The sequence below is a fragment of the Callospermophilus lateralis genome, chromosome 2 (assembly GCF_048772815.1).
Source record: "Callospermophilus lateralis isolate mCalLat2 chromosome 2, mCalLat2.hap1, whole genome shotgun sequence".
Classification (NCBI taxonomy): Eukaryota; Metazoa; Chordata; class Mammalia; order Rodentia; family Sciuridae; genus Callospermophilus; species Callospermophilus lateralis.
Window position 1 is genome coordinate 2235430 of NC_135306.1, and position 27501 is coordinate 2262930.

Consider the following 27501-nt stretch of genomic DNA (forward strand, 5'->3'; position numbering starts at 1 on the left):
CAACCGAGCGGACCCTCCGCAAGGCGAGCGCTGGCCTCTCCCTGGGCGTCCCGCGGGGGCCTGGGGAGGGTGGAGCCGCCCGCCACTTCCCGGCAACCTCTGCCTGGGGGAACTTTCCCGTAGGTGGCCGCGCGGGCCGGGGCGGGGCGCGCAGGGCGGGGCGGGGCCGTGGGGGCCGGGGCCAGGTGTCCGCGGCGTGCGGAGCACGTGGGCAGGGCGGGCGTCCGGGAGGGGGCGGGGCCGCGGACTGAGCGTGGGGTCGCTGCCCGGGTCCCGTTTGTTTCTCCCGCCGCCACACCTGGTTCCCATGGCGTCTCGCGGCGGCCCTGAGCTCCGGGCTGGGGTCCCCAGAGTCCCTGGCTTTGGGGGTTGCAGGTAAAGAATTGTGAGAGGGGTGTGAGGGTGTCAGGTCCCGAGGCCTCTGCCAAGGGACTACCATCTTCACTCTACCTGGAGCACCTGTGGCAGAGGCCCCACCCTGCTCCTGGGGGAGGAGGGGGAGGGTCCCGTGCCGACCAGGGCCGGCCGTGTGCTCCGCTTTTCCCCAGCCACCCCCTATAGACACCTGTTACTACTTCTGGGGCTCCTGATGGTCTTTTCTGGGGTTCACAACCTGGGGGGTCCTGGCTTCTTCTCTGTAGCGGCTCTTCTTTGTCCGGGACCCTGGCCAGCTTCCAGGACCCAACCCAGGTACCTGCCCGGGTCAAGGATCCTGCAGTGACAGAGGGCCTCAGCTCCAGTCTCCCTAGGAACGTACTCAGTGAGAGGGAGCGCAGGTGAGTGGCCAATTTGTGGAGGAGCCCTCCTGGCCCCGCCTGGTTTTAAGGGGTGGGGGCTGTGACTGCCTCCTGGCCTCAGGCAGCCAGGGCCAACTGACCAAGATAAATCCACGTGGGGGGTGTCCAGCAGCACCCTGTGGCCTGAAGCCCAGGCATCTGGAGGTTGTACGTTTGGGATCCTTTAGACCTGTACACTGTCTCACCGCTGTCCACACTCTGGTCCTTCTGGGATGGCCAGGCTGACTCCTAGAAACCCTCAGCTCAGACGGCTGGAGAGTTAATTAGTGGCCTTGGCCTCTGCTGGTTCCCAGGGAGAGGTCCTTGGGGTTCCAGCAGCTGCTGCCCCTTCTGGTGGAGGCTGGATGGGTTTGTGGACATTTTTTTATTTTTTTTGGGCACAGGAGGCGGATCTCTGTGAGTTGTGAGCGCCTGCGGGCCCTGCTGCCCCAGTTCGATGGCCGGCGGGAGGACATGGCCTCCGTCCTGGAGATGGCTGTGCAGTTTCTTCGGCTCACCCACACCCTGGTTCCTGGTTGGGAGCAGCATGCTGTGAGTTGTGGGTGTGTGGACCTGGTCTGGCAAGGATGGCCCAGCGTCGCTCAGGGGCAGTGTCCCCTCCAGCTTCATGCCTCCCTCCACAGCCTGGGCTGGCTGCGGCTTCTGCAGGGCACTTTGTTCAAACTGTTCCTGTTGCTATTCTTCCCCTGGGAGGGGACCTGCTTCCCCGGTCCTGCTGAGTGATCAGTCGCCCCATGCTTGATGCCAGTACTGGGGAGAATCAGGGTCTCCTCATGCTGCCCTGGCGGAGCGCCACATAGACCCTTTCCCTGCAGCTTTGCCTGAGAGAAGACATGGGCCTGTGAGGCGTGAGGGCTTCACCAAGTCTCCATAGCACCTACAGTGAGGGGGGTGTCCACATGTGCGGGGACAGGGGGCCAGATGGGGATAGGGCGAGGCCTGGGTGTCACCCTGTGCCTGCAGCCTTGTCCTGAGTGCAGGGTGAGCTCTGTGTGAAGCTCTGGCTTGCTGGTCACCTGTGGGACAGCTGCTCCGACCAGAGCCCTGACAGCCTCCCAGCTGACCTTGTGATTGGTGTGTTGTTTGAGGTATTGGGGATCAAACGCAGGGACTGTGCATGCAGGCAAGTGCTCCAACACTGACCACATCTTGAGCCCTATCTTCGTTGGTTTTTTAATTAAAACCAAAATTGAGGGCTGGGGCTGGGGCTCGGCTGTAGAGCGCTCACCTAGCATGTGTGAGGCCCTGGGTTCGATCCTCAGCATCACATAAAAATAAAAGTTGGACTTGTGTCCAGCTACAACTAAATTGTGACAGGGTCTCACTGAAGTGCCCAGGCTGGCTTTGAGTCTGTGCTCCTCCTGCCTCAGCCTGCCAGCAGGGCACCACCACGCCTGGCCCATGTGTGTGTGTGTTTGAATTCCAGGTTCCTGCTTCCTCCAGGGAGGCTTGGCACAGGTGGAGTGAGGAAGTTCTGCAGTTGACCTTGGCGAGCCAGATTCCAGCCGGTGGGCCTGACCCTGGGACGGCAGCATCCACTGTGACTCCGTTAGTGTCCCCTGGGGCCCATCCTAAGGGTTAGGGGATGTCCAGGGACAGCAGAGTCACCTGTGGTCTCGAGAACTAGAAACTTGCTTAGGCCCCGACTCATACCAGCGGCATCACTCACTGTCACTTGGTTAGGATCTAATGTTTCCAAAGGTGTCATGTTTAGCAGATATGAGGGACTGGACTGGTGTGGGGGAGGGGTGCTCAGTACTTGGCTCAGCATCCCCCACCCTCCTGTGTACACTGTCCAGGCAGCAGGACCCCCTGAGCTGTGTGACCCTGGCTGTGGACAAGAGTGAGGTGCTGGACGGGCCACCCTCCCTCCTGGGTAAGTGACCACGTCCAGGGCAAGTCAGGAGACCTCCAGCCCTAAGAGTGGGGAGCGCTTTTCCTGGGTGCAGGTCCAGTTTTCACACTGTCTGTGTGCGGGGACCCGTGCTGATGGTGTTCTTTTCAGGTAGCCCGGTACTCCCTGCCTTGGTCCTAACCACCTCCACTCCCCAAGGACACGCCCCACTTCCTCCTGTCTTCCTCCAGGGGCCATGGGGCTGCACCAAGGCCCTCCGCCCATCTTGGGCACCCGGCTGACCTATTCCATGTCTAGTTCTAGCAGCCACCGTTGGCTGTTCTTGGCGTCCCCTGGCTGTCCATGGTGGTCCTGTGGCTAGATTGGCCACCGCTGTGCCCACCCTCTGCCTCTGCTGCAGGGGTACTCTTGTGGGGACCCACCTCAGGCCTGCCGCCTTCCAGCCACCGTCCCCTGTGCCACCTTCCTTCCTTGAGGCTACTATAGCCAAGCTCTGTCAGGTGGCTTTGGGGTCACCCTGAGGGGCACCTGTGATGACCCTGACCCTGATGGCACTGGCCCTCCTGGCTGTTTGTCACCTCTCAGATGTGTTTGCCACTCCTGGAAATGGTTCTGCTGCCGGGTGATACCTCGTGACCCCACAGATGTACCGCTGCCGTGGGTGAGGCTTGCTGTGGGCAGAGCTGGCGTGGCCAGCTGCAGCGGTCCTGTGGCAGGCCACAGGGGCTCAGTGGAAGGGATCCCAGACCTGAGGCTTCCTGCTCCCCAGGTGTTAAGCCCCTGCCTCTGGGCAGCCCTCTGCCTGGTCACCTGTCTGTAGCCCACTTCTGGGGCCCCTTCCATGTGTCCTTGTTGTGGGGCTGGACTCTGGTCAGAATCAAGAGGGCATGGGGGCAGCAGACAGGTGACCTGCTGACTGTGTCCCCCCTCCTCAGAGCCCTTCAGCCTGGTGCCCCGGCCCCCATGCTGGCCGCCCTACTCACAGTGGCCGAGCTCCCCCAAGGTGAGCCAGGAGGCTCCTGATGGTCTGGGCCAGGCCGGGCCCCCAGCCAGAGTCCCCACATCCCCAGGTGGGCTGGCTGAGGAGGCAGCCCTGACACCTGTGGCAGATGCCAGGTGGGTGCCTATGGGCGTGCATGTGCGTGTGTGGGGAGTGTGCGCGTGAGCGTGCTTACCGAGCCGGCCTGCCGCACCCTGGGCCTTTCCCCTCACCTGGAAGCTTCCACTCTGGTGCCCAGCAGGTCTTTGAGGGGGGCTCAGGCGGTCAGGCCGGGACCAGCTGCCTGCCCGTGTGGCTTTCTAATGTGTGTTTCTGAAAACACTTTTGTCTCCTAATCGTCTCTTGTTTTGGCTGACGGCAAATGAGTTTGTGTTTTGGGAGCGCACACCAGCTGGGCGTGGGAGGGAGCAAGGCTGCACTGGAGAGGAACCAGCAGGGGTGCTGGGGACAGGCCTGGACTTGGGCTCCGCCTGCACCCCTTAGTGCAGCAGTGGGTGGTTTCTGCACGTGTTCCCGTGGGGGCTGGAGCCCTTTTGGATATGAAGTGGCTTCTTGGGCCTAAGTCCATCGGTGGTCTCTTGGGGGTTTTTCACTTTCAGGTCTGTGTCAGGATCCAGTGTGGAGGATGGGACGTCCTTCCTGCTGACGGCCAGTCCTGACTGGTGGCTGGGTGAGTGGAGACCATGGTCCAGGTTGCCTTCGCCCATGCCAGCCCGGGCACTGGGGCCTCAGCCCTTTCCACGGAGCTAGGGTGGTCGTGCCCGGGCCCAGCTGGCTGTGCACATTGCAGTTTCCAGAGTGTGTCTGGGTCTCCACCTCCCTCTGGCTGGTGGTTGTCAGGGTGACAGGCAGGGAGAGTCAGAGGTAAAGCATGTGTGTGAGCGTGTGTGTGCATGCTCATGTGACGATGTGTAAGAATGAGCACACTTGAGTGTGAACATACATGCGAGTGAGCACGCACATGCCTATGAGCTTGCTTGTGACCACTGTGAGCAAGAGTACGTGGGCGTGCGTGTGAGGAGCATGCCTGTGAGCCTGAGATGTGTGTGGACATCTGACCTGTGGACTGGGCTGTGTGGGGTCCTGGGCCTTTTCTCAACCCCACATCGTCACAGAGGCCCTTGGAGGTATCTGGATGCGTCACGTGTTGGGTGTCGGTCTTCCCCTTTAGGTCCTAGAGCTGGGATACCCTCACAATCTGGCTGGGAGCAGGGTCTCTGCACTGGTGGACTGGGAATCACGGGGAGGCAGGGCTTACCCTCCCAGAGGAATAGAGGGTGGCGGAGGGAGCCCCACTGTGTGCCCTGACCCTGCCCACTTGCCCCAGTGTCCAGGGCACCCTCCTCCTCTGCTGATGTACCTTTTGCTCCCAGGGTCCCTGGAGGGAAGAGGAAGCACTGTCCCACCCTGGGCCCCAGCCCGGAGCAGCCCAGCACAGCGGGCAGAGCCAGCCTTCCTGGGCGACCCTGAGCCTGGCTCCCCGGAGCTCCAGGATGGTCCCCTGGAGCTGTGGGGCTCTGACCTGGGCAGCTGGGGCCTTGAACTGCGGGAGGAGGTGGACGGCATCTTCCCTGATTTCCTTGCCTGCTAGCCACTGTCAGAGGGCCCTGTGTGTCCCTCACGTGCGGGTGCCTTATTTTGGGCTGGGTTGCAGCTGTGCCCTAATCTGAGCGAGCCTGGCAGGGCTGTGCGCCCGGAGGCTGGATATTAAAAAGGGAAAGCGATTTTCCTGGAGGAGAACAAACCCTGTGGCTTTTGTGTAATGAATCCGATTCATCAGGCAGATGCGCCACCTCCATTCAGAGCACAGGCAGCTGCCCCACACGGTGACGTCCCTGAGTAACCCAGGCTGGGTGGGGGTGGCTGCAGCTCTGGGTCCTGCTCCCAGGGAGGGTAGTCTGAGGGCTGCTGTTCTCTTCAGCGTCCCTCAGAGCTGTGGGCCGGGTGTTTGGACTGTGTGGGGTCCTTTCAGGATGACCCTCGTGTCCCTCTCCCAGCCCAGGGTGCCCAAGGGAGGGGCTGGCTAAATTCTCACCATTTCCATGGCTGCCTTGGCCACGATGAGGTTGTGGGGACCCTGGGCCAAGGCCGCCTGCCCCCCACATTGGTGGAGGGACTCCGTTCCAGCCAGCAGGGGAAGCAAGCCCTCCCTCTGGGGCACAGCAGTCTTGCCCTTCTGTCTCCATCTGGACTCAAGGCCCCAGGTCCTGTGACCCCACCCCCACAAATGAATTCTGGGGGCCAGAGCAGTCTCAGCTCTCCAAGAAGATAGAGTTCTGAGTGTAGGCTCAGCCTCCCGGGTTCCTCGCCCCCGCAGCCGCAGCCGGCGGAAGGTTCCATTCATTCTCTGAGTCACTCTGACGAGGCCTGGAGCTGCTGGTGTGGGAGGGAGGCACTTGCTGGCTGCGTGGAGCAAGGTCGTCACAAACCCTAGGTGTAGGAGGACGAGCCCCTCAGCCTGGAGCAGGGCAGGGCTGGCAGGAGCCCATCTGTGTGCCCGCTGGGGTCCTTTGGCAGGGGCTGGGTCCAGGTGGACACCAGAGGTGTGGCTCTCACCTGTGGTCCAGCATCCTCCTGACCCTCTTGTCCCCTCCTGGTCTGAGGATCATGACAAGAACCTGGTGCAGAGGTACAGTGATGGTCAGGGGTCTCGGCTGCTGCATCCCAGAAACATGCAGATCCTCAGAGTTCCAGGATGAGGCCTCCAGGCACCCTGTGCACCTCTGGGCTTCTAAGTCAGACCCCTTCACTTGTGGCCACAGGAAGCTTTGGTTCTGGCTGAGCTGAGGTGCCAGAGCCAGGCCTGAGAGGCCCACCTGAGGCCGGCCTCACCTGTAGCCCATGAGGGAGGACTCAGGCTTGTGCACAGACCTGACGGGGATGCCCTAGGGCTTGGACAGGCAGGACACTGGCCTGGCCCCTGACTTCCCCAGAAGGTGAGGGACAGACTCCATTCCAGGAGGCCTGCAGGTCTCCTCTCTTTTCTGAGCCACTGTTGAGAATGATACTGGGGTCCAGCCTGGCTCAGGGGGTTCAAGCAGTGACTGGGCAGTGCCTGCTTAGGGGCTGGGAGGCCAGTGAGGCTTGGAGCTGCAGGAGCCTCAGACTTTAGAGTCCTAGTCCCTTCATGGAGGAGGGTGTGGGGGCTCCAGGGCTTGACCCCCTCTGTGCGTAGTGACAGCAGCCCAGGGGAACTGGACGTGAGGGGGTGGGGCCTTGATGTGGCCCCCAGCCAGGGTGCAGGAGGAGGGCCGCCTGGCCTCACGGAGCTTGGCGGGGTCTATCTCCTACAAGGAGCCACAGTGTGCCCAGCCTTGTGCGGCTCTTCTGCCCCCGCCCCTCCCGGGACTCCTGCACCAAGGAAAGCCTCCTTGCCCTGGAGGCTGGGGCAGCTGCACAGCCTCCACTCGGATGGAAGGACAGTGGCCTCTCCCACTTAGCTCCTGCCCAGGTTCTCCTGGGCACCCTGCTGTCCGTGAACTCCCACTCCTCCACACAGGGCCCACCCGCGGGGGCAGAGGAGAGGCCGGCCTTGCCCTCTCCAGGCTTGGGGAGGAAATCCTCAGTCCTGCTCCAGCCTGGCCACCGTCACCACCATCCCCGGCACACTCCTAGAGTCCACAGGTCCCCACGTGGCTTAGAGGCCAGGGGTAGGATAACACCCTCCCTGTGAGGCCTCAAAAGGCTGTTTGGTGGAGACGTTGCCTGCCAGTGGCCAGGTGGGGGAGCTGGGCAGGAGCTGGACAGCGTGGGAGGGGAGTCCTGGAGGCCCCAGGCGGAATGGACCCTGCCTCTCTGCAGGGTCTTGGCAGACGTGCATGTCAGGGCTGGAGGTGGGGAGGGCCTGTGGGCAGACTCTGCCATGCTCGTGTCCACCAGCCAGGACAGGGGCTGGGGTCTCTGGAAGAGCATCTCAGGGGCCCGTGGCATGTGTGGTGGTCCTTGGGGCTTGATTACCTCCTGTTGGAGGTGGCTGCTCAGGGGTCTCTGTCCCTCCTGCTCCCGAGGTTGTGGTGGGGGTACAGCTTCCTCTTTGTCACCTTCCCCACCTGCTACAGGGTTGAGTTCCTGGACACTGGTGGCCCAGGATTCTGTGCAGATGGCTGGTGCCAGGCCTTGGGTGAGGCCCTGCCTGTTGGGTGCAGGAAGAGTGCTGAGGTCCTTGGGCTGGGAGCCCCCTCACCCCAGAGTGGCCAGGTTCCTGCAGGCAGAGTCCACACCCAGGACTGGCCCTTCCCGCCACACTGGTGGGCTCACAGGGTGTTCCCTTTCCCTGCTGCAGTGGCCCCCAGAATCCATGTCTTCCTGGAAACTCAGATTATGACTTTATTTGGAAACAGGGTCTTTGTAGGTATCATTAGTTGAGGACCATGAGACCCTCCTGCATCAAGGGTGGGCCCCCAGTCCAACAGCAGGTGTTCTTACAGGATCCTGCGGGGTGTTGCAGCACACACGGGTCCAGTCCCAGCACTGAGGGGAGGGAAAAGGAGAATGTGGAACAGCTGCAGGGAGAGGCCTGGGACCACGCAGCCTGTGGTCAGTGATGGCAGGGCCTGGGGACAGTCACGGCCACATTGTCACTTCCCGGAGTTGGAGTTGGCTGGTTGGCCCTTTCTGTTGCCCCAGGTGTTAAACTAGGTGCTGCAGGTACCCCAGGGTCAGTGGTCAGTGAAAGGTTGATCCTCTTTCAAAGCCTTCAAAGGTGGCAAGTTGGGGGCCCGTATCCCCACCCATGGTCCTTCTGTGCTGCCTCAGACTCTGCCCTGCTACACAGCCCCTGGCTCAGCTCCCCTCACCACGGGAAGCATGGTCCCTGCAGATGGGCAGCGATGTGGCTGCCCCAAGTGTCCCTGGGCTCAGCTGGTCACTCTGTGCTAGTGCTCTCTGGGCTGTGTCCTGGCACGCGCCTGCCTGAGAGGAGGTGCTGGTGGCCCTGCCTGCACAGTGATGAGCTCTCCTTGGCACAATCTCAAGGCAGTCCCCTGAGGCTCAGTGGCCATCACTCATCCAGGACGGCAGAGGCCAGCACCTTGGAGCTGCCAAGGTGCCAGAGCACAGCTGGCCTGTAGCAGCTGCTACAGTTCGTGAGGCCCTGGCCTGGGCCTTAAGGCCTGCACCCAGGGCTGTGGAAATTGGCACGTTTGCCCTCATCCCAGGAACCCAAGGTGCTTGGGCAACTAGGGGTGCTTGGTGTGCCCTTGGAGGAGGCAGGCAGAGACTTCCGGGAGGTGACGTGACCCCTGAACTACTGTCCTGGGCCACCTGCCGGGCACCTCCTTTCACCTTCCACTGCCAGGTGGAGACCATGGGTGCTGGGCCAGGGTGGGAACACCTGGCAAGTCGTGGCAGTTAAGGACTGCCCGAAGTCCACCCCCCTGGGACCCCCAAGGTGCGTCCCTGGGGCTCTCCCTCCCTCCATGTTCCAGGTCAGACCTCGTCCTGCCCCCCCGGCCCTGTGACAGGGACAGGAGTGCCGGCTCCCTGCCCTGCCTGTGGGATGGGCCTCACTGGCCTGTATCAGTTGGAGTAGTTCAGGGGTCACATCACCTCCCGGAAGTCTCTGCCTGCCTCCTGAAGTGGCCCTGTGCTGGGGACAGCTCTGCTCCTGCTCTCACCCTGCAGGTGTGTCCACTTGCACCATGGCTGCCAACACAAAGGCCCAGGGACTTTAACTCTGCCAAGGCCCTCACTGCAGGTGTAGGATGTGGCCCCAGTCCATCAGCATCTGAGTGGCCCAGTTGGATCTGTCCCGGGCCACCACCAGGCCTCCGTGTCCACCGATGTGTTTTTACTGCTGGATGGCGTTCCTGGCCCTGACCTCCGCTCGCCTGCCTTTGGGATTTGTAGAATGGCACAGCACAGAGCACAGTCTTCTAGACTGGCGCTGCATGGCTGGTTGCAATGTCTGTGACAATCACCCGGGAGTCACCCTGCTTCTTTCAAGATGGCTTTTCGGGGTCTGTCCTTTGTGACTCCACGTACATCTCTAGGCTTCGTCCGTGTTGTGGAGGGGTCGGAACTCCTCCTGCTGAGGCTGAGAGCTGTGGTGTATGTGACGTGTGGGTCATCCCTCCTCTGTTTGTGATGGTGGCTCTTGGGACTGCTGCTGCCCGGAGCACCAGGGTGCGTGTGCAGATGCAGTTGAGACCTGGCCTTTGTTTTCGGGTGTCCACGTGTGCAGAAGGGGGATTGCTGGGTGGACGGTGGTCATTCTCAGTCTATAGAACAGCTGATCTTTGTTGATTTTGCAGAATGTGCTGGTAGTCCTGCTGGTTCTGGTCCATGGCTCTTCTGTGGCAGCTTGTGGGCCAAGTGCGGTCATGGGGACTCCCTTGCACCTCTGGGGATGCTCCTGGGACCACCTTCCGGGCCTGTTCCTCTGCTCGCCTCTGTTCTTCTGGTTTTGCTGCCTGTGCATGTCCTTTGGAGACGTACAGCTGTCCCCATACTCAGCGTTTAGGATGGTACTGCCAAGTCACGGGACGTCTCGTCTCCTTTCCCTGCAGGGTGGCCAGGCCATTCTGCGCTGTGACTGACGACACATGCATTTTGGTTCTGTGTCCTTGCAAGCAAGCCCGATGACTCTGTCTTCAGTTAGCTGCTCCATGGGTGAGGAGTGACGCAGCCTCTCGGCTGGGATTTCATCTGTGCCAGCTGAGGGTGCCGTGCTTGTTGTCTGGCGTATGGGCTCTGAATGTTGTTCTAACTTCACAGTGTACTTATTCAGCAGGAAGTCGGCATAATAACTCACGCCCTTGAGCCATCAGCTCCCGAGTTGCCTCAGGTCCTGAAGCCCACCACATCTACAAACCCTCGCCCCAGAGGGACGAAGACCCTCTGAGGATGTGGTGAGCCATGGTTTCTCACAGGGCAGCCGTGTGCGCTGCTGCCCAGCCACCCCTGCGGGGACCTGTTAGGAGCAGGGGCTGCCCTGTGTGTTCAGGTCTTTGGCCTCCTCACTGATTCTCACCCAGTGTCCCCACCATTAGCCTAAGTCACGGTGCCCAGAGAGCCCAGCCCCAACCCTTGGGCCCTGTGGATCAACCTTGTGCTTACTTCAGGCCTTACCTGGGGTTCCCAGGTGCAACCAGCGTCCTGACAAGGAAGAAACAGGAAGACTGTGTGCGTGCGTGTGCATGTGTGCATGTGGGTGCGTGTGTGTGGGTGTGTGCATGTGGGTGTGTGCATGTGCGTGTGTGCATGTGCATGTGTGTGCATGTGTGTGCGTGCATGCGTGTGTGGGTGTGTGCATGTGGGTGCGTGTGTGTGGGTGTGTGCATGTGGGTGTGTGCATGTGCATGTGTGTGCGTGCGTGCGTATGTGTGTGGGTGTGTGCATGTGGGTGTATTTTGCACATTTCATCAGGGTGGCTTGGGTCCATAGCAGGACTGAGTGCAGGGCGCGGGGTTCCCGTGTGTAATGCCCCTGCCCTCTGCTCTGTCAGCGTCCCCACCAGAGTGGTGCGTTTGTTACGGTGGGCACACGGTGTCACCCAGGGTCCACAGTCCTCCTGAGGGTTCCCTCTCAGTCCTGCACCTTCCGTGGTGTCGATAGATGTGCAGTTGCTTGTGCCAACATGGCAGTATCTCATTGTCACTGCCCTAGAAGTCCCCGAGTGCCACCTCGTCCTGCCTCCTCCTCAGCCCCTGGAAATCACTGTCTTTTTACTGTCTCCATAGTTGGGGGCAGAGGGAGTTGGGACACCCAGAGGGAGCAGGTGCTGTGGACATAGGGCAGGGAGGGACTTAAGGATGGTGTCCCAGATGCCGGGCCCGGGGGTGCACACCTGTAATCCCAGAGACTTGGGGGGTCCAGGAGGAGCATTGTAAGTTAGAGGCCAGCCTGGGCAACTTACGAGACTCTGTTTCAAAACATAAATTATAAAAATGGCTGGGGATGTGGCTCCGTGGCAGAGCACTCCTGGGTTCAGTCCCTGCGCCACCAGGAGCTGGAGCAGGAAGGGCCTCCCTGGCCTCAGCAGGCTTGCCGTCCCCTGGGCTTCAGCTCCTGGCCCGTAGGACTGTGTAGGAGTAAATTTCTCTTGTTTGAACCTCTGAGTCTGTGGGTGGTTGGTAGCACGACCCCAGGAGGCCACCGCAGTAGAGAGGCACCAACACGGGCTGCGGGTGTGACCGCATCCACCTGGCCCTCATCTGAGAGTTGCTTTTTCCCACACCTGACACTCGTTGTGGCTTTTCCTTCTTCTTGGAAAGCCCCCCCCTTTACGATTACAGGGTGTTGTTCCTCCTGGGGGACGTTTCTCAGTCGAAAATCTGCCTTTCCACGTCCGTGGGCCACGACCTCCAAGGTCCCACACCTGTCATGTGGCCTGTGAGTGTCAGCTGGGGGCAGGGGTTTGTAGATGTGGGGGCTTCAGGACCTGAGATGGGGCGGTCACCCTGGCTCAGCCCCAGGCCAAACGCCATCCCAAGCACCCTTAGGAGAGGGAGGCCGAGAGACTGGACACAGAAGCGGCCGCAGAGGAAGCTGGAGCTGCTGGCCGAGGGGGAGCCCTGGAGCCAGGCAGCGTGGCCCTGCACCCGTCTTGATGTCAGCCCAGGAGGACCCGGGCAAGGGCAGCACCTCCCGAACCCTCCAACCTGGAGCGTCCTCCATGTCCACTGCCGCCCATACCTCTTCACATCTTGGCTCCTGCTCCCCTTGTTCCAACCCAAGCTGTCACGGTGTCTAGAGAGCCCAGCCCCAGCCCTTGGGCCCTGTGGACGTGACCTTGAGCTTCGTCAGGGCCTGGATTGCCCCATTACCTGGGGTTCCCAGGTCAACCACAGGAAGAAACAAGGAGATCGTGTGCATCTGTGTGCACGTGTGTGTGTGCGTGTGTGTCTGTGTGCATGTGCGTGAGCAGGCGTGCAGCTCCCGGTGTCTGCAACAGGTGCTCAGCGACACACACCCACTTCTGGGAGCAGCCTGCCTGCTGGGCTGTGGACTCCTAGGTTTGCAGGAAGCAAGGAGTCTTTGGGTCTGGAAATGCCCCCAGTGGAGTCCTGGGGGTGTCCGCCCGGCAGGCTCCTGGGTCTCAGCCCACATGCTGACTTCAGGGTGGTCAACCCAAAGGAGACAAGGCCCCAGATGCTGCAGAGATTCTCTGGCAGCTCAGCAGGCACACGTGAGGGGGGCAGTGTCAGATATGGGGACGTTTCTGGGTGGGCTGGGCACTTGTCAGGAATGCAGCCGCAGAGGGAGCTGGAGCTGCTGTGGCCCTGGGTTGACTGTTCTCCAAGTCTCTAGGTGGCCATGTTACCTGCTCCAGTCTAGGAGACTTTCCAGCTCAGGGATACTGTCCCCGGCTGCCGGCTGGGGTGAGTTGGTCTGAGCCTGGATGCCATGGGCAGTCCTTGGCCCACTGCTGGGTTCTCTGTTTATTGGGGCCCCTCCTGCCTGACTCTCAAGCTGGGGCAGAGCCTCTCGGCCCCCCTTTATCCATCCCAGCGAGGCGCTGAGTGCGCCTTGGGTGAACAGGTGGGGGCTGTCCCAGCACTCCTCCCCACTGCCCCCAGCAGGTGCACAGGGGTCTGGCTTCTCTCCCAGTCACCCACGCTGCTCTGGTGCCCGAGGGTGGCCCCCTTCCTGACCTGCTGGGGGTGCCTGGGTCCTGCCGGGTGAGGCTCCCTTCCTGTTTCTGGCTTGCTCTTTGGAGTGCAGCAGGGAGGAAGGTCAGAGGTGCTCCTGGCTGGCCTCATCCCACACCCCTGGCCCTTCCCTGGACAATGCTCCCAGAGCTCAGGGTGCAAGTCCACTGGTGGCCGGCTGTCAGGTCTCCAGCCTTCGCCTGCGGCAGGTCCTCCCCCTCAGCCTCAGCCGCTCTGCACGGCTGGGCTGACCCTCGCTGGAGGGGACAAGGCCCATGAGCAGGGCCTAGTGAGTATCCTTGTGTGTGCTGTGGTCTGGGTCTTGTGGTAGATGGCTGCTGCTGCTTGTTATCCCGCCTGGTGTGATCTGCATAGTTTGTCTCCAAGTTTTTAAAAATTATGGTAAAATACGTGTAGCATAAAAATTAGTCTGAACTTTTTCCCCCTCTTCCAACACGGGCTCACTGTGCTGCCCCAGCTGGCCCTGAACTCCTGGGTCTAGTGACCCTCCCAGCTCAGGCCCCTGAGCAGCCAGGACTGCAGGACGCACCTCCACGCTGGCTTCCTTAGCCTTTGTAGAGGCACAGCCATTCACACTGGGGTGGGCACCCTCACGCCGTCTCCATAACGTCCCCGAGGTCCCAGTCTGCCCTGTCCAGCGTGGTTCCCGCCCCTCCCACTTCCTCCAGTGCTGTCCTCTACCCTGCTTCGTCCCGTGTCTCCCTGTGGGCTTCCTGGTGCTAGAATCTGCTGTGGACCCGTGAGTGCCGCCCAGCCGAGGCGGGTGGGGACAGCTGCGTCCCCCAGGCCTGCCCGTCCTTTCTTTCATGTCCCCTTTTTGGTTTTCATTTACTTTGATCTGTGGACAGAAGACAATCACAAGTGTCGTTTAGAGGTCTTAGTTGGTCTTTGCCATTCTAGAATCAGGCTGCTCCTCATTGCAAAAGGGGCTCTCCTGTGAGCACAGGAGGTGGCTTCAAGGACAGGGAAGGGACCAGGGCCAGTGCTGGCCTGTGGGGGCCTTGGGCTGCTGCCCTCTGCCCTGGTTCCTTGGGAGGGAGGTCACTCATCTGTGCCTGCTGGGTGGCTCTGTGGTTGGTGACCCCGTTCTGCCTGGGCCTGCTGGGTCGGAGTCCTGGCAACTGTGGTGCCTGCAGTCTCCTCTGTCACCACAGATGGGGCAATTCCACAGGAGTTTGTCCAAAGTGGAGTTTCTGGCTCAAAGAGGTGTGGGTGTCCAACTCAATAGCTGTCATGTTGTCAGTGATCTGAGGACGGGAAGGAGGTTGGATATCCCCAGATCTGGCATGCCGCTGCTGCGTTAATCAGCCGCCTCTGCGTGCCCGGGAGCCTGTGGGTCTGTTGGCTCTTCAGGCTCTCCCCTGGTGAGTCGCTGGTTTGTAACGGGGCCAGTTGCTCACCCTGGCCTTTTCTGCCACAGCCTCCCAGGTGGCTTTGAGGACAGTAGTGTGGGGGACTGTCCGCAAGGCTGGACAAAGCCCTGGCTCCCTGTGAGTGTCATCTCAAGGTGCTGTGTGGTGCAGCCCCACAGGAAGGTCAGTGCCCTCTGCCCTCTGGTCCTCCCCACAGGGCTGTCCGGAGGGCGGGGCGGACAGTGTTCTGATGTGGCTGCAGTTCCCTCTGCCCGGCTTTGTTCAGCCCCAGTGCGGCAGGGCCACCAGCACCCAGCCCTGTGACCCGGGCTCTGGGTCGGCCCCCTGGAGGACTGGGTGTTTGGGGGGAGGAGGCCTTGGCAAAGGGGTTGTGGCCTGGAAGGGTCCAGAGCCCAAGGTGTCCTGGGGGGGGCACCCAGTCCCTCGTGTATCCACTCACCCCTCAGTTCACAGACCTGATTCTCTTGAGAGCCACCCTCTGTCCCTCTTAGCTGCCTCCCCTCTGGCTCTAGGAAGGACATGGGATACAGGCCAGGCCACTGAGTGGCGCAAGAGCTGCAGCTGGTGTTGGGAGGGCCTGACCCAGCGAGTTCACCACCGACGGCAAAGCCCAAGAAGGTTGGCTGCACCGTGGAGAAGAGAGGCCGAGACCGGCAGAGGCATGGCTGGGATGAGATCCACCTGGGCCTGGATCCACCTGGGCCTGCAGGCGGTCCCTCAGCACCTTTCAGACGAGAGAGCCAATAAATCGCATCTGTTTGTGTGTCTGTGTAAGGTTTCTGTATTTTGAGCTGAGGAGTCCTAGTTGACACGAGTTTGCCTGTGAAGTGGAACTCGGCACTGTGCACTCATCACTTGGTGAAGGCTGACAACTCTGGGGAGGGCCCAGCTGCTCCTGTCAGATGCCTGGACTGGGGAAGACGCTCCCTCTTTTTCTGTACCTGTTTCTGCAGATGAGAAGAAATATCCCCTGCAGTCTGACAGATTCAGAGTCACCTTGGATGAGATCCTTTATGGAGCAAGGAAGGGCCAGGGCCGAGAAGCAGGGATGGGGAGGGGCCGAGCCCTACAGGCTGGTGCAGAGGGACTGTCTGCAGACGTGGGCCCCTGGGCGCCTCGCGGCCCACTGCAGGCCCCTCTGGGGGCAGGGGGCTGCACAGGAGAGGTGTTCGTGGTGGGCTTCCTGGAGGGTTAGAAGGGGTGGGCTAGCAGAAGTCCCCGCGAGCCCCACGCCTCCCCCGGTGCCCAGCTTTGGCTCCCTCCCCACTCCAGGGACAGGTTGCCTGGGTCCTCTTGAGGGGAAGCCGTCACCCACCGGTTGCAGGTGTGGCAGTCCTAGAGTCTGAGCTCTGGCAGTGGTCTGAGGGGACAGAGTGGCCTGGATCAGCCCAGGCCTGGCCCCACCCCAGCTGCCCCTGGCTATCAGGCAGGCCACTGGAGGGCAGGGAGCCAAGCAGAGCAGGGAGGGTACGGCCTTGCCTGAGAGTTGCAGTGGCTGGATCTGCTGCCCGAGGCGGCCGAGGTCCTCGAGACGCTCCCAATGTTGTCCTGGATCCCCCACTTTGCAGGGAGCTCCTGCACTGGGAGGAGAGGGACTGTGGGAGCCTCCCCTGCTGGCCACGGGGACAGTATGGCAGGACAGGACATGGAGGGAGCCCCCCACTGGCTCCTCTGACAGGCCTGGGGCAGGGGCCACGGGGGAGGCTGGGCCACGGGGGAGGCTGGGCTCCTTGGGAGGCTGGGCTCCTTGGGAGGCTGGGCCACGGGGGAGGCTGGGCCACGGGGGAGGCTGGGCCACGGGGAGGCTGGGCCACGGGGGAGTCTGGGCCACGGGGAGGCTGGGCCACGGGGGAGGCTGGGCCACGGGGGAGGCTGGGCCACGGGGAGGCTGGGCCACGGGGGAGGCTGGGCCACGGGGGAGGCTGGGCCACGGGGGAGGCTGGGCCACGGGGGAGGCTCAGCGTTGCTCTCGGACCAGGGGAGGGCGCCCATCTAGGTGGGCAGTCCCCATCTGTGGCGAGGAAAGGAGAGCCCCTGGGTGGGGAGGGGAGGCCCAGAGGGGAGGAGAACGTTGACTGGCCCTGGGGGGAGTTTGCCACCCTGTCTAGGAGAAAACAAACCTGCCTTGATTGGCCCCTGGAAGCAGAACCCTTGGACCAGTCCCCTGCTCTCCCGCCTGCCTCCTCCCTCAGGAGGCCCTTCCTGGGCTGGCCTCCAGGCTGCGCTGGCCCTCGGTGCTCATAGATTAGGAAGAGGATCAGATAGTCACCAGGTAAAGTGTGTCGTGTCCCCGGTCTGTGAAGGCCAGGACTCACACAGGTTTGGGGCCATGGGCCCTGGGAGGCACACCTGTCCACCCCTGCGGCTGAGCCCCCACCACCTCTGCTTAGGGCTGGCGCCAGGCCCTGTGGGGCCCCAGGGGCAGGAGGTGTGGTGGGGCCAGGCACAGGGACCTCCTCTGCCCCCTGAGAGTGGCTGCCAGTGCCCAGTGGGCATTGGCCCAGAGCTGCCTGCCCAGGGATGCCTAGTGCAAGCCACACCTGCAAGCCCAAGCCCCGCGTCTCCAGGCCATGCCACAGGCGAACACTCACACTCACACTCACACTCGAGGCTGAACTGGTTCTCCACGTGGGTCTTGAAGGCCACCAGGGTCATGAGCTGGCACTGCTGCTCCTCCTGCAGTCGAGTGGGGGCATCCCCTGGGCTTCCCACTGTGGGACCACGCTGCCTTGGGACCATGTCGGCCTCCACTGTAGGCTCCTGCCTCCCTGGAAACTGGGTGCTGTGGTCACCCTAACAGGTCACCCTAGGGAGGAGCGCTGACAGATACACTTGCTCCTGCACACACCTGTGAGTGCTCAGCCTTATGAGAAGCCCTGAGGTGACCTGAGCCCATGGGCAGCCTACAGTGACTGTGGCAAGTGTCAGGGGACAGCAGCTGAGAGAGGGCAGGTCAGTCCCCCCGCCCCCCAGGTTGTCCACGCTGGACTCACGGCACAAGGAGAACTGCATGAAGGTTGCTGTCTGTTATGTCCAGAGCCTTGATGAAACCCTGAAGGGCCTGCGAGGCTGGATAAGGGCCGTGCTGTTGGAGGCCAGGGCTGCCATGTGCCAGGGCCCAGAGACCTGTGGGCAGCAAGCAGGGAGGACTGAGGGGCGGGGCTTCCTTCCTCCCCGGAAGCTACCCCCTTATCCACGGTCAGCACTAGGCCAGACCTGTGCAGGAGCCCCCTGAGGCACTGAGCAGGCTGGTGGGTCCCAGGCCCCCAGGACAACCAGGGGACATGGTGCACGGGGTACGTCAGGCCCAGGCAGAGATTCCGTCTTAGGGTTCTGCAGCCTGAAGGTGTTCAGAAGGGGCAGCCTGTGGGTGCTCTCCAGGGCTCTGTGCTGCCTCCACTGTGTCCACATGCTCCCTGTGACACTGTCCTCCAGCCCTGTCCTGCTGTGCCTCCTGGGAGCCCTGCCTGCCCTCTACCCCTTACCTCTGAGGGGTCTGCCTCCTTCTCCTTGGAGGCCTGGTCCTGGGCCTGGAGGCCACAGGACAGTGCCAGGCCTGTGATAAGCAAGAGGGGCTGCATCCTTACTGTGTGCTCTGTCTGGGTTTGGTGGCAGTTGGGGACTTTCCCCAGGATGCCATCTATATAGCTTGTGGTCAGGGTGCCTGGTAAGGTCACCAGGAAAGCTTTTCTCCGAGTGGGGGCACTAATCCTCCAAAATGTCAGCCAGCCATTGTCTCTTGGCTTCTCTGTTGCTTTGGATGCCAGCACTGGCTTGTCCCCACAGAGCCCATTTCCAGAATCAACAGCCGCTGGGACCCAGCCAGCTCGGGGCCTGAGTGGTATCAGGGTCACATTGGGGCACCCTCTGCATTGCACAATTATTGGAACATAATTAGGTGGACACAAGCCGTGGACAGAGACCTGTGGGCGGCAAGCGGGGAGGACAGTCCCGCAGGAGCCCAAGACATCCCCCAGGTGTTATGAGCCCTGTGTGCCCAGGAAGCTGCCCTCCCGGCTGGCACAGCAGGACTGAAGTCTGCTAGGGTTGCCTACATACCCAAGGTGCACGTGGCGGACATCCCAACCCCAGAACCTCGGGATGGGGCCTTGTTTGGAAACAGCGTCCTCTCGGCTATGGTTGGTAGGATGCGCTCATGCTGCAGCAGGGTGGCCGTCCTCCAGGTAGAAAGTCAGAAATGGGCATTTGGGCCTAGGAGGAATGTCAGGGTACAGCAGAGGTTGAAGCGATGCTCTCATGGCCGGCATCCTGGGGCTGCTTGCTGAGTCTGGCAAGACCCAGGCCTTGCCCCCAGGATGCCGTCCAGGCCTCCACCCACAGGTGTCGGGGTGCTGGACACAGGGGCCTTGCCATGTGATGTGCCCACAGCGGTCAGCCTGGCCTTCCTTGCAGTCCCAGCTCTGCACCTTACATCTGGTCCTCACTCCTGTGACCTCAGGGCCTGTCCCCTCTGCCAGACCCTCCAGGGACAGTGCTGCAGCATTCCCAAGGCCCAGGCAAAATGCCCACTGTGTCCCCCAGAGGAGGCACTGGGCTGGTGTTCAGGAGGAGCTCAGAGGCTGTGCTGTCGGGGGCAGGGTGGGTGCAGAGTCAATGCCTCTCCCCAGGCCGTCCCGTCTGCCGGCCGCAGTCCCTCACAGACCCCACCTGGGGCCACCTCCTGGGAGCCTTCCCCCGTGGGCTTCTCCTGGACTCTGCCCTTGCCCAGCTGAACGCAGGGAGCAAGTGGAAGAAGGCTGGGGGCAGAGCCCAGAGCTCTGCTATGCTGCCAACCTACTCTGGCACCTGCGGGGTTCTCTGGGGTCACCTGCCCGGGTGAGTCCCTCAGGCCTTCCGAGATCAGAGAGCAGGTCATTTGAGAGCCTCATCCTTGGCTTCCTTGGCCCCAGGTTTGACACTCCCCACCCAGATTTGCAGGTGAGGGGTGCTGGGCCCTGGTCCTCAGGAGGGACAGAGCTGCAGGAGGCCATGGCAGTACATGCCCACCATGCCCGGCGTCCTGGTCCTGTATGTGGGGCCCAGCAGGTCTGCCCACGGTCTGGGTGGCTAACCCAGGGCTCCTCCCACTCTGTCCCCTTCTCTTTCTGAGAGGGGCCTGGGTTCCTGTGAACTGGGCTGACCAGGACCCTCCCAGTGCAGCCTCCTGGCCTCCTATGCCCATGTCCTTTCCCCCAGGACAATGGCAAGGTCACCTCCATCCATAGTCCACACACGGCCCTGTAGGTGCTTTCTGGTTTTGAATGTTAATCCTTAAGGACAACACAGAGGCTCTAATGGGTCAGCATCCGGATTCAGAGCAGAGCCCTGACCCTGGTCCTCACTCCTGACTCTGCGTGGGGACCCTCCTTATGGGTTATTTAATTGGGAGCATTTGTGCAGCAGACTCTGGGGGCTGTGGAGAGCACAGTGATGGCCAGGAGACACCTGCTCTGTGAACCCATGTTTACTGGAGTGACATGACTGTCCCCCCCACCAGCATGGCAGTGCCAATCCTAAGCCAGTGCTCCCTGGACACAAGCACTCGCCCACGGCACTCAGAACATATCCACAGGCCCTGGCCTGGTCCTCACAGCGTCATCCTCAGGAGCAGAGGCCCGGATCTCCCAGGCCTCGTGGGTGAGGAGCAGGCATGGAGGTGGCCAGGTCACAGAGCTGGTGAGTGGCTGGGAGTCCAGGGAGGAGTAGTGTCAGGCTGCCTGCAGGGTGGCACAGGAAAGGTGCAGCCAGCCCTGGAGCCAGGACTTCCCCAACAGGCACAAACAGCCCGGGGCAGGTAGGAACTTAAAGATTAAGTTTCCTGTGACAGACGAGGGTAACCAGGCGGAAGGCCAGAGCCGAGGGGTGGACGGCTGGTGCTCTTGGGCGGGCAGAAGTGGGCTGATGGCCAACACAGCTCAAAGTCAACAAGAGGAAGACAAATGCAAAATGGCAAGGGGTGTGGACAGGCGGTGAGGGGTGTGGACAGGCGGTGAGGGGAGGAAGCTGCCGGTGACCCAGTGGGAGCCCCAGGCCACTGCCTGGCTGGGCACAGAGCCCGGGACTCAGGGCAGTGGTCTCCTCTTACAGTGAGGTTAGGTCTCCTTCTGAAGTGGGAGGCAGGGCCTAGGGCAGGGCCAGGGGGAGTCATTTGGAAGTTTCTGGCAACACCCTCAGGCCTGAAAGTGGGATGTTGCTTGGGGGGATCTGGGCATCCAAAATGCCCACCCTAGAGGAATGGCTAGCGGTGTGGCAGGTGAGACCAGGTGCTGCAGAGCAGTGGGCAGGACACCCGGAGTGCGCCCCTGACCTGGGCGCTGCTGTCCACCCAGGAGTGCAGGAGCCTGGGGGCCCTGGCTCCATCCTGGCACTGCAGTCAGTGGAGGAGCACCTGCTGGAGCACCTGTGGCTGGGTCAGGAAGGCAGAAGCGGAGGGAGCTGGAAGAGCTGTGCGTGCAACACAGGTGTGACCACGAGGGACAGGTGCTAGTATCTGTATGCGCAACTGGGTGTCCGAGCTGTCTCCAGACCGAAGAGCAAAGGGAGATAGGAAGACAGTGGCAGAACCCGAAGTCCCTGGTGGAGGCTGAGCGCGGCGTGGCTGCAGGCAGTGGACACATGGGCACACCTGCTGGTGTTGGGACAGGTGACTCCCCATGGCCGGCAGCCCCTTAAGCAGGCGCTGTGTCTGCCGCCGGGCCAGGGGTCTGGTCAGTGGTGGCCCCATCCCCCAGCACTTGTCCTGCACCTCTTCAGGGCTGTTCCCATCTCATCGTGGGTGCGTCCTGCTGGGCGCTGCTCCCCAGTGCCGACTTTGCCCACCACAGGTGCTGGGCATGCCAACATAGAAGCCTCTCCTCCCACTCTGTCCCCTTCTCTTTCTGAGAGGGGCCTGGGTTCCTGTGAACTTGGCTGACCAGGACCCTCCCAGGGCAGCCTCCTGCCCCGGGCTGTTGGTGCCTGTTGGGGGACTCCTGGCTCCAGGGCTGGCTGCACCTTTCCTGTGCCACCCTGCAACTTCCTGTGTGTCCCTTGTGTGGCTCAGTGGGCTGGACCAGGAATGGATGGGAAGCTGGAAACCCGAGAGGCCTGTGGGACAGCCAGCCCCTCCCACCCTGCCCACCTGGCAGGTTGCTTTGAGGATGAGCTCTGCCAGCCTCTGACCCCACAGTGCCTAAGGGAAGGGGGGCGGCGCCTGGTCCTGAAGCACCCACACCTGGCTCCTTCACCAGCAGGTGCTGGTGCTGGGATGTGTTGGGCAGTGTGGGTACTGAGTGACCCCTGCGTCTACCATAGAACCCTGGGCCTGACCACCCAGGTGGTCCAACCCCCTGACTCCCTTCAAAGGGACTTGGGGTGGGGCCAGCTGCTCTCATACTGGGGTGCTCTGGTCAGGGAGCCACTCCTTGCCCTCCAGGCTGCCCCACCGTCCACCACCCAGTAGGGGCCTGGGGATCTGGGGGGACCCTGACTTCCAGGTGGGCCGCGGAGATGGGGGACTGCCCAGGGCCGAGGGACAGAGGCTGGCAGGCTTCCGTGGGCCTGTCCTGGGCTCAGAGGCCAAGAGCTTTCATTTCAGCTTTTATCTGGAGAGGACCAAGATACTCATGCAGTCGCAAGGAAGACCACAGCCAAGTTCCAGGGCCCATGCTGGCCTCCCAGGTCACTGGCCGTGTGCCCAGCTAAGGACACCACCCTTGCATGACATGGACGCTGCCTGCATGGACAGGGTGCTGTTGCCTGTGCACTGCAGGGTGAGAGTGAGTGTGAGAAAGTGAGTGTGAGAATGAGTGTGAGAGTGGGTGGGGTGTGAGAAAGTGAGTGTGAGAGGAGTGTGAGAGGAGTGTGAGAGTTGGCAGGGTGTGTGAGAGTAAGTGTGAGAGTGGGAAGGGTGTGTGGGAATGAGTGTGAGAGTGTGAGAGTTGGCAGGGTGTGTGAGAGGAGTGTGAGAGTGGGCAGGGTGTGTGAAAATGAGTGTGAGAGTGTGAAAGCGGGCAAGGCTGTGTGAGAGTGAGTGTGAGAGTGGGCAGGGTGTGTGAGATGAGTGTGAGAGTGAGTGTGAGAGGAGTGTGAGAGTGGGCAGGGTGTGAGGGTGTATGAGAGTGAGTGTGAGAGTGGGCAGGGTGTGTGAGATGAGTGTGAGAGTGAGTGTGAGAGGAGTGTGAGAGTGGACAGCGTATGTGAGAGAGTATGAGAGTGGGCAGGGTGTATGAGAGTGAGTGTGAGAGTGTGAGAGGAGTGTAAGAGTGGGCAGGGTGTGTGAGAGTGAGTGTGAGTGGGCAGGGTATGTGAGAGGAGTGTGAGAGTGAGTGTGAGAGGAGTGTGAGAGTGGGAAGGGTGTATGAGAATGAATGTGAGAGTGGGAGAGGAGTGTCAGAGTGGACAGGGTGTGTGAGAGTGAGTGTGAGAGTGGGCAGGGTGTGTGACAGGAATGTGAGAGTGGCAGGGTGTGTGAAAATGAGTGTGAGAGAATGAGTGTGAGAATGGGCAGGGTGTGTGAGAGTGAGTGTGAGAGGAGTGTGAGAGTGGGCAGGGTGTGTGAGAGTGAGTGTGAGTGGGCAGGGTGTGTGAGAGGAGTGTGAGAGTGGGCAGGGTGTGTGAGAATGAGTGTGAGAGAATGAGTGTGAAAGTGAGAGAGTGAGCAAAGCTGTGAGTGTAGGAGTGGGTAGGGTGTGAGAGTGAGTGTGAGAATGGGAAAGGGTGTGTAAAAGTGAGTGTGAGAGTGGGCGAGGCTGTGATTTTTTGTATGCTCCTGAGTGTATGTGCACGTGTGTGTCGGCATGAATGTGAACATGCATATGTGAGGGACTCCACCTGACTGTGAATATGTATGTGCGTGTGTGTGAGAGGGTGTGTGTGCATGTGTGTGTGAGTGGAGGTGTTTGTATGTGCACCTGAGAGAATATGTGTGAATACTTGTGATGTTAGTTTGTGTTTCTCTGAGTTTCTGCACAAGTCGGTGAGTCTGTGTACATGTCAGCATGTATGAGTGTGTGTGAGGTGGAGAGAGGTATGAGGCTGTGGGAGCAAGTGTATGCCTGCAAATGTGACGGTCTGCCGGTGAGTGGGAAAGTGTGAGAACATGTGTCTTTGAGTGTGTGTTTTGTGAGTGTGTGTGACTATAGAGTGGTTATGTGTGTGACTACTCCTGCATGAGTGTGAGCCTGTGAGCGTGGTGTGTGTGACCGTGCCTGGCTGTGGGGAGTGTGGGAGTAGGTGTATGTGTGTGTTGGTGTGAGTGTGGGGTTGTGTTTTTGAGTGTGTTTCTGTGTGCTTGGGTGTAGTTCTGTGCCCTGTCCCATGTGCAGGTGTGCAGCCACCATGGGCACAGAGTGCACAGCCACCTGGTGCCCGCGGGTGTCCCTTTGCACACTTAGCATTCTGGGCAGCTCTACCGCTGAAGGCTGGAAACCTGATCTGCCCCCGCCTCCCCACAGGGTCGCCAGGCGCGCGCGCATTGATCCTCCCCATGGCTAAGCGCGGTGCAGATGGACAGAGTTTGCTCAGCTGCACCTGTTGAGGGACCTCAGGCCGCGTCCCATGATTGGTGCCTGTGAATGGAGCTGCGGGGACACTGGTGGTGGGTGAGTAGGGGACAGTGTTCACTCCCAGCAGGGCCAACAATCACCTGGGACCCACAGGACAGCGGTTGGGCTGCTGCCTCTTTATTCACCACCACGCAGCGGGGAGGGCCTCGTGCCTACGTGGGTCAGCCCTCTCCCTGGGCTGCCAGCCCCACTCCTCCTGACCTCAAGGACTTGCAGGCTGAGCTGATGTGGAGGTCCAATGGGGGTGGCCTCTGGGAAGGGAAGGAGGACTTGGAGGTGATCTTGTGGGACCATGGCTCGTTCCTGAGAAGGGACTCGGGAGGCTGAATGGTGGCCTCCAGGAGAGATGCCCAGACCCCGGCTGGGACTCATCTGGAAAGGGGCTCCATGCAGCGGTCCATTTGGGTCTGGAGATGAGACCTGCCTTAATTATTGGGTGGGCCCTAAACCTAGCAGGTGCTGATGAGAGGGAAGAAGGGACACAGACAAGGAGGCTGGAGCAATGCTGCCAAGGGACACGGAGTCATCAGCAGCTGGAGGAGGTGGAAGGGTCCCGTGGAGCCCCGGGGGAGCGTGGCCCTGCAAGTCCTGGACCCCCTGGCTGCAGAGCTCTGAGAGAGTAAACCCCACTGTTCTGCCCAGAAGCCCAGGACACTCCTACAGCATGGGGTTCTGTTCTGCCCAGGTCCCATGTCCCACCAGCCTGCCGAGGCCCTGGCTCCAGCAGTGATCTGCCCCTGTACCAGGCGCTCCATGCTCCCTTACTTCTGCAGGAGACCCCAGCAGGTGGCTGAGACTGGCCTCAAGAGGTGGTGCTGGCGGTCCTTCTGGGCTGGGACCCTGCCCTCTGACATCAGCCCCAAGGCAACCCCATCCGCTTCCACCTGCCACCCTGAGCTGCCCATCCTGCACCCAGGAAGCTCACGCACCGAGGGCCTGGCTGGGTGCTCTACCTCTTGGAGTAGCAGTGATCTGGGGAGACAAAGGCCCCCGGTTGGCTTGCTGGGCCTCCCCCAGACCCTGAGCCCTTGGGCTGCTGGGCCAGGCAGCCTGCGCTGGCCTGAAGCAGGAGCCCTACCTTCTTGGGTCAGGTCTATGATGTTTTTGGAAGTCAGTCTGTACTTTCTGCAGACTCTTTCAAATCTGTGTTGGAAGTTGTGGCTCAGCTTTGAGATCCGCCCTGAGGACAGGTTTGGGACCATGTCTGGGGAGCGCCTGGAGGGCCTGGGCAGGGCTGCATTGCTGACCAGCAAGAGGGGCTTGTGCCAGCAGGTAGGTGAGGGATACTGAAGCCCCCATTCACCCACCTCTCAGACTTGGGGTTCTTGGAAGACCCCCACCCGCCCAGGATGGCGCCTGTCTCAGAGCAGAACAGCTGGGACAGCTGGGGCTGGGGTACCGTAGAGCGCCAGCACGCGGGTCTCGGTCCCATTGCGGATGTTCTGCATGTCGAAGATGACATACATCTTGTAGTCCGTCTCCGAGACCAGCACCTTGTTCTCCCCCTCGTCTGTGTGGAGATGCCACTCAGCACATCCCACCGCCACGTCCCACGCCCCCCAGGTCCTGGACCAATGCGGGGTCACTGTGTGTGGTGGCCCTCAACCACCAAGAGGGAGGGGGAGTGGGAGCACAGGAGCAGCTCAGATGGGTCTCCTGTGTGGCAGTGTGGGCAGCAGGGCACCTTGGCCCCCTCTCCATCCACCCCAGCCCCCCGGTGGGCCTGAGCCCGTGGCTTCCCAAGAGGAGCTGGTCTGGGAGCCCCTGAGTGGGAGCCAGGCTAGGTCCTCTTGCTTTGGGGTCAGGGTATCAGGGGTCTCATAAAGTGCCTTAAGTCAGTGGTCACCAGAAACAGGGCAAGGCCGGGCAGAAGGACCCCTGGCTGTCAGACCAGGAAGAACCCTGCCCGCACTCACAGGAGATGGAGTACTCTCCGTTCTTGTTCGTCTTCTGGCAGACCATGCTCACGCCCACACACTCACCCTGCACCCTGGAAAGGAGCGGGGTGACGCTTGGCGTGGAGTGGGGCCCCAGCCCCAGGGTCTGTGGCAGGAAGTATCTGCCCTGAGGCACGGCTTCACGCCCCAGTCCCGCGGGGGTCTCAGCTGGGTCCACAGAGAGGGCCATCACCAGGCACCGCTCCTCTCTCGTGTCTCAGTACCCCTCCCCGAGGGTGGGGCCCAGAGTGTGAGTGTGCGAGTCCGGGTGCTGGTGGGAGGGGTGCAGTCCTCCACGTCCAGCAACACTCACATGAAGCGGAAATTGAACTTGAGGCTGCCGTTTTTTAAGTGTTCAATATTCCGAATGAAGATCCTCAGGTCTCCGTCTTCTTTAATCCGCGACAGGTTGTTTGAGGCCATGGAAATAGAGTACCAGACCCCTGAAATCTGGAGGGAAAGGTGTGACGAGGGGGAGCCCTGGACGCCATGGGGCTCCTCGGTGCCAGTTATAGGTGTCAGCTGCAACTAGGGGTCCTCTCCCTCCCAAGGTCCCCTCTGACCTCCCAGGCCCCCTCTGTCCTTCCAGGGTTCCCTCTGACCTCCCAAGTCTCCTCTGTCCCCCAGGGTCCCCTTTAACCTCCCAGGTCCTCTCTGCCCTCCCAGGTCCCCCTGGCCCTTTGGCTTCTGTCACAGCTGGGGGAGGAGAGGGCCTCCCATGGCAGAACCACTCTGGCATAGGTCAAAGACCCCAAGTAGAGGGGAAGAAATGCCCCAGAAGCCTGGCCTGCCCCACCCTGGCCATGTTGTAGTTCTTATCCACGACAGCCAGCGGGTTGAACTTCTGCGCCCCAGCAAAGCTCAGCCCCAGGACCAGCAAGAGCAGGGCCATCCTTCCTGGTGGGTGCCTCGGCTGTGCTGCCCTTTATGCCTGCTTCTGCCCTGCGGTTTCCAGACCCTGTGGGATGACTGGTCTCTGCCTGTCCACAACATCCTGTGCCCGTGGGAATGCAGTTTAAGGTCCCTGTGGCTGCTGCCCTCGACTGCTCATGACCTGACCTGAGCTGACGTTGGCATCTACTTGACCTGGTGTCCAGCTGGGTCAGAAAGGAAGTGACAGAGGGAGTCAGGAGCAGGCCAGGCTGTGGAGACTGGGTGCGAGGGTCAAGGGCCCAGATGGGGCTTGGCCTCCAGCCTGTGCCCTTCCTGGCAGGGGATGGCAAGAGGTGGAGATAAGCATCTCCTGGCATGTTTGCACATCTGCTCAGCCTGCGGGTGTCTGGACGCATCCGGGCACAAGGTGTGCTGGTGGCAGGTAGTGGGGGAGGTCCTGGCTCCCACAGGAGATCAAAGCTGGGCCAGGCAGCGAAGGACCGGGAAGAC

General features: G+C 61.3%; 2 protein-coding genes across 2 annotated transcripts; one reads left to right on the top strand and one right to left on the bottom strand.

Annotated features, from left to right (window-relative positions):
• The first annotated feature begins 307 nt into the window (after positions 1–307).
• Positions 308–5243, top strand: Sohlh1 (spermatogenesis and oogenesis specific basic helix-loop-helix 1). Its single transcript, XM_076844963.2, has 8 exons — positions 308–375; positions 642–776; positions 1181–1328; positions 2224–2345; positions 2597–2673; positions 3588–3768; positions 4252–4322; positions 5026–5243. The coding sequence occupies exons 1-8, from the start codon at positions 308–310 to the stop codon at positions 5241–5243; spliced, it is 1020 nt and encodes a 339-aa protein (XP_076701078.2).
• Positions 5244–25130: 19887 nt separating this feature from the next.
• Positions 25131–27010, bottom strand: Lcn9 (lipocalin 9). Its single transcript, XM_076843032.1, has 6 exons — positions 26915–27010; positions 26432–26568; positions 26098–26171; positions 25581–25691; positions 25260–25361; positions 25131–25153 (listed from the first exon to the last, which is right to left on the bottom strand). Exons 1-6 carry the CDS (start codon positions 27008–27010, stop codon positions 25131–25133), a joined length of 543 nt encoding a protein of 180 aa, XP_076699147.1.
• Between the last annotated feature and the right edge of the window lie 491 nt (positions 27011–27501).